The sequence below is a fragment of the Rosa chinensis genome, chromosome 7, assembly GCF_002994745.2.
Source record: "Rosa chinensis cultivar Old Blush chromosome 7, RchiOBHm-V2, whole genome shotgun sequence".
NCBI classification, from domain to species: domain Eukaryota; kingdom Viridiplantae; phylum Streptophyta; class Magnoliopsida; order Rosales; family Rosaceae; genus Rosa; species Rosa chinensis.
In genome coordinates, this window is record NC_037094.1 from 55,898,021 (window position 1) to 55,906,395 (window position 8,375).

The 8,375-nt window shown below is 38.7% G+C and overlaps 1 protein-coding gene across 43 annotated transcripts; it reads right to left on the bottom strand.

The window, feature by feature from the left end:
* Positions 1–295: 295 nt before the first annotated feature.
* LOC112178825 (putative disease resistance protein RGA3) lies at positions 296–8,164 on the bottom strand. Of its 43 annotated transcripts, none has more exons than XM_040510837.1 (16): positions 4,987–8,164; positions 4,738–4,871; positions 4,522–4,623; positions 4,264–4,365; positions 3,730–4,023; positions 3,446–3,584; positions 3,140–3,210; positions 2,962–3,035; positions 2,748–2,788; positions 2,517–2,592; positions 2,254–2,313; positions 2,022–2,114; positions 1,779–1,908; positions 1,493–1,587; positions 1,110–1,369; positions 310–877 (listed from the first exon to the last, which is right to left on the bottom strand). In XM_040510837.1, exon 1 carries the CDS (start codon positions 7,243–7,245, stop codon positions 5,677–5,679), a length of 1,569 nt encoding a protein of 522 aa, XP_040366771.1. In that variant the 5' UTR covers positions 7,246–8,164; the 3' UTR covers positions 310–877; positions 1,110–1,369; positions 1,493–1,587; positions 1,779–1,908; positions 2,022–2,114; positions 2,254–2,313; positions 2,517–2,592; positions 2,748–2,788; positions 2,962–3,035; positions 3,140–3,210; positions 3,446–3,584; positions 3,730–4,023; positions 4,264–4,365; positions 4,522–4,623; positions 4,738–4,871; positions 4,987–5,676. The 43 variants fall into 43 exon arrangements, with proteins under 43 accessions (XP_024172829.1, XP_024172828.1, XP_040366788.1 ...); XM_040510835.1 differs by having other exon boundaries at positions 2,729–2,788; XM_040510830.1 differs by having other exon boundaries at positions 2,708–2,788.
* Positions 8,165–8,375: the final 211 nt, after the last annotated feature.

Below are 8,375 nucleotides of genomic sequence, written 5' to 3' on the forward strand. Positions count from 1 at the left end.
AGATTAGCAATGTTAAAGTCTGTTAATATAGTAGACCTTACCAAGTTAGCTTGTCAGGTCATTATATTACCAGAAATGAGAACACGTATAGTGGGATTAAATCTTTGATTTCTTACTTCATTAGGTTTCATTTTCTTTGCGAACTGAAAAATTCCAATATCCTTAAGAAACAGGCATATATTGGGCACATTCTTTAGATTGGTCCTTAGGTGCCCTCAGTTGAACTTATTCAAATTGGTCAAGTTGGATGCAAGCAACCTTTTCAAAAAAGTTGGATGCAAGCAAAAACAACACATGACAATAACACAATAATTTAACGAGGTTCGGCCAAATTGCCTACATCCTCGGGCCACCATGATGATGATGAATCAACTAATAAAGAAGGTTACAATCATAAACCACTCTAGGTAATCTCACTCCTCTCAACCCCTCTCAATAGAGAGCCCCAGTTACACCCAAGAAAAACCTCACAAGCATTCCTCTCAAAGTAAAATCTCTTAGGGAAGCATCTCTTCCTAAATATAGATTTTCACAATCCTAGTACTAGTAGAACAAGTCCCCTCTCCTTGAGAAAGAAGAAATTAAAACCTTGCAGCCTTTGGGACTTTAGCTTGACTAAGCCCGTGACATGCTGTTCCTCTCAGTTGTGAATCTTCTCCTGAATTTAGTTCCACTAGATTCAACAGGATTCCACTTCAATCAGGATTTCACCATGTCCAAGCTATTTTGAGCTGCAACCCTCATTGAACATCATTTGTCCTTTGGTTGATTATGAATTCCATGGTCCGCAATTGAAGGTAATTTACAGAGTTTTGCATGCGATAAAGACTACCTGAGTGTCATGTTATGCTACTCCACTGCTACTTTGAGGTCTGACCTGCCAAAAAATCATCATTACAAATCTATATAGTTTGCATCAAATTTTACATAAGCTTCTCCTAGTCTCAAATACAGAAACTTAAAGAATCCAGAGCATTGGAAAAGACTTGTAGTGCATTCATGACCTTAGGAAACAAAGTCACCTTTCGGAGTTACAAAAAAGTTTAGAAACTGTGAATCCTAAAACTAATAGAACAAGTCACCAAGTCCTTGTGATAGAAGAAATATACCCCTTTCTGCCTTTTGGACTTCAGCTTCCACTGCTGACGAAGTCCGTGTCATGCTGTTCTTCCGCTTTTTTGTGATTCCTTTTTTCTAGAATTTGATTCCACTGGACTCCAACAGAATTTCCAAGTCAGTTTCCACCATGTCCAAGCTGTTTTGAGCAGCAAGTCTCATTGAACATCCCCTACCTCGTTTGTCCTTTTGGTGAATTTGAATGAGATCAGTTTGGGTCACATCCACTTTGCCCTCTCTTCCATGCTATAAACTTCAGCCCCAATAGGATAAGAAAATCCATGGAAATCAGATACCAAATTTATATAGTGACATTAATTCGAATCTGAAAATATATATAGCAAGTGGAACTTCAAGCCTTCAACTGAGATATTACCTACTTTAGGTAAGCCTCATCCACTGTTCAAATGGATGACAATCATAAACTGTTTTCCTTGCTACTTGCTACTGCACCACTGCTTCAGACAGGTCCTACATAGAATTCATTTTCTCTAGTTAAGCAACCAGCATCTCTATTCTAGTCATACAGACACAAGGGACGTTTAATTTATATTCCCTAAATATCTTAGTAGTTTCTAATCACTCACTTTGAGCTGTTTTTCGTAGTGGCAGCTTAAATTAGACACGTGAAGGTCTAGTAGTGTAAAATCTGAAAAATATACCTTACTAAAGAGGGGGGAAAAGTGAAACTCCATGTTGTTCAATTTAAAGCAAATTTGTTACCACTATGATATATATGCTGCTTCTCCAGTTATGCTAAATTTGATTCTCTGTCAAGGCAGGGCCAAATTTCTGCGAAATAACAACCATATAAGCATTTCTTTAGGCATCATTTTTTTTTTTCTAAAATGAACATTCAAAATAAAAATTAATAAAAGTATCAATATTAGAACAAAACAACAAACCTCAGGGAACATTTGGAAACTTAACAGTAGACCGAATGAGATATGGGTCATTCTGCACTTCCATCTTTTTCATGGAACAAAAAGCTTCCGCTACTAAGGCAAGAAAATCAAATGCAATGTAAATTAGATACTGAATTTTGAAACATTAGAATACAAGAACTACCAAGTGCAAATTCAAGCTTCAACTGCTACATATATAGAAATGCTTCAGATACAGATGCCAAATTACTACCACGTCTAGTTAAGAGCCAAGTCACGCCAATATCTGCAAAGGAAAGCTTCGAAAATACTCCTGCATCAAATGTGTTAGTCAATATGGATTTCATTCCTTAACCTATAGTTGAAGCATGTTCTGACAACTAGAGCAAAAGAAAAAGGAAGAATTTCCCCCTTAAAGAAAACACACGTGGTGTGCATAGATGGTCAAAGAAGCATTTCTCCAAGGCATTTTTATGCATGGAGGAGAGGAACTAAAGAGTGTGTGTGTGAAACAACCTTATGTTGCCTTCAGGTGAGTTGATGGAAACTTGAAGATAAATTCAATTCAGACCTTGCGGGCAAATCCACTCTTCTGATGCAAAGGAAGTTAGATAGGAAACTAGTGATATTAGAATTTAGTAACTATCAACTAAAAGCACTCTCAAAACTATTGCATAGGATCATTTCAGATGATGGTGATAAATTACTTAATGTATGTAAGAAACTACCAACGAGTCAAACGCATACGAGAAGTCAAGAGAAGTGTTTATATCTGCTTAACATCCCACCTGCATAGAATGTGTTGATCAATTACTAATTGATAAGGAAATCACAGGACATATAGAAATAATGTTGACACCATATAAAAAATGCAATGCAAGTAAAATGCCAGCCACACCACAAACACATATAAACCTTGCATGGTGATACAAAGGTATGTCTAGTTTATAGTTTGTAGTACCTCATCTCATTAATGATTAATCACCAGCTTGACAACTCCGATGCGGTTTTGGAGTCTCCATGCTTCTACATTTCCTACACAGTAGATTTTGATTTATATCAGATCCATAACAGAAGAATTTGTTTGTATTGGCTTACAAGATTATGAATTCCATGGTCCGTAATTGAAGGTAACTTACAAAGTTTTGCATCCGATAAGGACTACCCAAGTATCATGTTATGCTGCTCCACTGCTACTTTGAGGTCTCACCTGCCAAAAAATCATCATTACAATTCTATATAGTTTTGCATCAAAATTTACATAAGCATCTCCTAGTCTCAAATGCAGAAACTTAAAGAATCCAGAGCATTGGAAAAGACTTGTAGTGCATAGATGACCTTAGGAAACAAAGTCATCTCTCGGAGTTAGAAAAAAGTTTAGAAATTGTGAATCCTAAAACTAATAGGACAAGTCACCCGGTCCTCGTGATAGAAGAAATATACACCTTAGTGTTCCACTGCTGACAAAGCCCATGTCATGCTGTTCTTCTGCTTTTTGGTGATTTTTTTTCTAGAAGGAATACCAGAGTGTCATCATGTCTTGAGAACTCCAGCAACTGCAAACTTTAGAATCTACACTATTTTCTGCAAAGTTCATGACGATAAATTACAATCTTTTGCATATAATTTTCACATTAGGTTTCATATAGCTTCACATCCAAACACTTGAGAAGCGTGAAACATCAATTACTAACTTCCTACATGTTATAATTGCACCCTTTGAACTTACTTGTAAGTGAAGAAAGAAACCAGAAGTGTGAATTCAAATGCCCTTGAGCAGGAGTTGAATGCTGAGCCCGAACTATTGGAAGAGGCAATAAAAGTATCATAAGCAACTAGTAAGATCTTCAATGTGGAGTATGCTCTTGGCTTCTGTCACTGCCTTAAAAACCAAGACCCTTGATAATGCTCAATTGCTGTGATACTTTTAACCTCTTGATATGGAGGTGCCGTTGTGTTCATATCCTCATTCAAGGGACAGTCCTGACCATAACAGAAGGAACCTGTGATATTATAGATGGACCTGCAACATTATAGAGTGGTACGTTGACATCAACAACTAGAAAAATAAGATTCCAAGTTCTATAAATTTGAAGATAGAATAGACACATGAGTTCTCTCCCAAGTATGAGAGTTCATTGAGTTGTCCACAACTGGAAACCTTCATTAACTTATTGGTGCAACTGTGTACTATAATCCTAGCATTCATCAACCTTTTTCAAATCTTACGAAGGGTTACTTCAGATACAGAATGATAAATTACCTATAATTTAGACAGAATCATGAAAAGCACATCAATCAGTCAAATGGATGCCTCAATGCAAGCCAGGTTTCCCGAGTGGTGTATCACAGCTCAGCAATCCTCCTGCATAGTGCATAGAGTGGGTTGATCAAGACAGAATTCATTTCTCAAGTTGGAGCTAATCACATTTATGTTTGCACAGTAGACGAAACCAGCATATATACTCATAGGATTGAATAAGAAGGTGCAATATTAACATTACAAGCAATTTTCTCAAACCTTAGTTTCTCTGCTACCTTTGCTCCATTTGCAGAACCCCATCGATCAGTTGGACAACTTCAAGGTTCATTGTGATTATGAGTCGGTCATGCTTAAAGCTACCTGTACATAAGTTTTTGAAAGATTTGATTCTACAAAAAAATGAATTTTATACTACATAACAAAAGTCTGAAACTCTAGTCCAGAATGATGCATACAACTAGAGTCTGATCCTACCTAAGTGTCATCATGTCTTGGGCAATCTAGCCACTGTAAACTTGAGGCAGGTTTGAACAGCCTGCGATAGGGTGCTTGAAATCTTTAACTTGGTCGACTATAAGTAACGTCAGTACGTCGGGGATAGTGATTATCTGAAGATTTCAAAGAACATAAATAAACAAAGTTTGCTCTGCAGGTTGCAATCAAAAAACTAAATACGCTGCAGGAGTACATGAATACATATACATTCATCAATTAATTACATACCAGAATCTGTCTTCAGTATCTATTTCTCTTCCTTTGATACGATCAACTCCCAAATATTCAATTGTGACGTTTGGGATGCGAGAGATGAACTCGTCAGGAAGGCTGGCAGGAAGGCTCTGACAACTTTTGATGAGAAGATTCTGCAGTGGTGCATTTTGCAGGAGGAAGTCTGGCAGTTGTTTTAGTTTATCACACACCACAATATGCAAGGAAGAAAGGCGTGGCATTATTGAAATTGATTTCATTTGGGAATTAGAAGAACCATCTTCTGCCTTTCCACCTAATTCCCACTTTTCTAAACTCAAGAAGCCAAGAAAGAGTGTTTCCAAACTTGGGAAGGATGATGATGATGTTTCTTCTTCTACTCCGAAAAATTCAGCTCCGATCTCTTTCAGATCATACATGGACATTAGCTTTACTACTTTAAGGGACGGCAGTTTCCCGAGAGGAGGCAAAACAGAGGAGTCGCTGAGACAAAGATGAAAGACTGTCAATCTGGTTAAATACGACGTCGTCATCCAATTGGGCCAGGTGAGACCATGATAATTCCAAATTATCAAAGTGTCCAAATTTTCATGTGGTCGCAAGGCATTCATTACTCCAGCATTTACGTCGTTGTCGCGGCCATCATCCAGAAAAAGTTTTAAATAAGAAAGATGCAGTTTTTGATTCAATTCTGCTTTCTCGGCCTCACTTGCAGCATTTTCCCCAACCCATGAAATACGGATTCATCATTCTCAGATCTTCGAATGTCAATGCTTTGGCATCTTCACTACAATAAACAGAAGTGCCCCCGTCTAGTGTTCGCAAATTCCTTATACGCCTAATCCCTTTTGGTAAGTAGTCCAGCGAATAACAATCACCAACATGAAGGTGCTTCAAGTTAATCAACTTCCCCATATTGTCCGGCAACTCTCTAAGGACATGGCAGTAATCAAGCCTCAAAGTTTGCAAATTGTACAAGTTACACACGCCGTCAGGTAATCTCGTCATTCCATTACCAGACAAATCAAGATATCTCAAATGTGTCAAATCACCAATCTCCTCTGGCAACTGCCGGATCTTGTTGCGACTCAAATTCAAGGTCCTCAGGCATTTCAACTGTGAAATCAAATCCGAGTCTATGGCAGTAATTCTTGAACCAAAAGTTGCCAGGGTACGCAAAATTTCGCTATTCGCTAAGTTTGATATAAAAGATGGAAATGGACCCTCGGGTGCTGACATTAAGGTCAAATGACGAACCCTGTCATTTGCACTCGATGTCTCTGTTCCATGGGGACCCGTAGCCTCCATAGTAAGACACTCATTCTGGGTAAGATATTGTACAAAATCATGCATAGTATCATGCATTTTGCAGCCTATAATTTCCTTGGTAAGTGCATCTTGCATGAAATCTTGAAAGAAACATCGCATTACTAACTTGGTAAAAACTTCTCTACCTTGTGTTGCCTCTTCTTTGTTTCCTCCAACATTCAAATAGCCTTGTGACATCCACTGCTCAATAAGAATTTCTTTGTTGAACTCAAAATCTTTGGGATAAGTAGCACAATAGAGAAGGCAACTCTTAATCTCTAGAGCCAGATCATAATAACTGAGTAATAATGGTCGAAAAACTTCTTCTTGAACCACTTTTACCTTCCATATCTCACTGTTGAGAACTTCTTCCCATTCTCCAATTGTTTGCTTATACAATAGGAGACTACCTAAAGTCTTCAGAACGAGAGGCAAACCGTCACATTTTCTAACAATTTTCTCAGCAATATTGCCAAACCCCTCGTTGGACTTATCTTGTTCCCTATCAAAAAATGCAACATTATAGAATAGTTTCAAAGAATCTTCCGGACTCAGCTTCTCCAAAATGATCATGTCACTGGTTGCTTTCATAATTCGAGCAACCTCCTGCTTTCGAGTGGTCACCAAAACTCTACTGCCTTTAGCACAACTTTGCATTAATACTTGTAATTTTAAACTATCCCACTCTCTGTCGTCTTCGGTCCACACATCGTCTAGGACAAGAAGGATCTTCTTTTCCTTTTCATCCTCTTTTTTCTTGACAAGATTTTGAATATCATCTAATATAGTTTGCAACTCGTCTGAAGTAACTCGAGAACCACCGAGTTGCCTAAAGATTGCTTTTGCAATCTTGATGACATCAAAAGGGTCTGAGACACAAACCCATGCTTTGAGATCAAAATGGGCTTGAACTTGTGCATCGTTAAAGACTAATTGGGCAAAAGTTGTTTTCCCCAATCCTCCCATCCCTTGGCAAGGCCGGGCCTCCCTTCCCTTGGCCTTAACAACTCAGTCACCAGCCTGTCTTTTTGAACTTGTCGCCCAAATGTGGTCGATATATCAACGAAAGATGAAGTAAAAGATCGTGGATTAGGTTGTTCAACATTAACTGCAGCAGCATGCATGGTGGATTGAAAGCTAAACTGGTTTTTGTCAACGTCAATCTTAGTGAACTCTGCATTCAGATCTTTTATTGCTCTACCAATCTTATAACGACGAGTTACCTCATTCAATCGGGCAAGACAAAAGCAATTGGAACGAAATGAGAAACGTACCTCCGCATCAGAACCTTGTGTTTCTTGTTTCTCAGCTTCTCGTTTCCCAATTTCAGTGTTCCAAGCGTCCAGCACGTCATCCATCTTGTACGACGCGTCTTTGAGCTTATCCAACCGGTCTCTCACCGCGGAATCCTCCACTTGCTTCTTCTCAGCATCGTGAAGCACATTCTGGATAAGTTTGAGGGTGCTTCTGAACTTGTCAACGTCCTTCTTGGTATTCAAGACCAGTGTCACCCATTCACTTGTGTGGTGGTAAACAACTGAACCCAATTGTTCAACAAGGAGGTTGACGAGTGCCTCGGCCATTTCTTCAACGAGTTGGAGATTGATTCACGATTAGTGGAAACAGCGAAAGCAAGCTAGAGTAAAGCTATGTATCTCCTTTCTTCTACCCAGTTCGTTAACATAGGGACACCATCACTTTGTCATCTTTATGGCTCCACAATCCGCAGAACACAGTCCACTTGTATGTGATCCTCATCCTCATCCTCATCCTCATCCTCATCCGTGTCGTGCCAATTCTATGGTTTTGCTCTAACGAAATATATATGGCCCTAGGCCCCAGCTATTCTAGTGCGGCCCAACTTTTAATTATAGCAATTTCTCACTCTCCAGCTGTACCTCACTAACACTAACAAGACCAATTCAGTTTTCACGTCTCAAAGGATCATTTGGAATGATCAAAGAAACTGAAGAATCATTACCAAAAAAAAAAAAAAGAAACTGAAGAATCACTATACCCGCCAATTGTAAGCGGATAGAAGAATCTAGTATACCCGCCATGTAGCGCCCAGGTAAGGGCAACTTAACCAATATATT

Excerpts from the sequence above, each read along its gene's own strand:
- LOC112178825 (XM_040510854.1), bottom strand. The coding sequence starts at position 7,245 with ATGGGAGGATTGGGGAAAACAACTTTTGCCCAATTAGTCTTTAACGAT.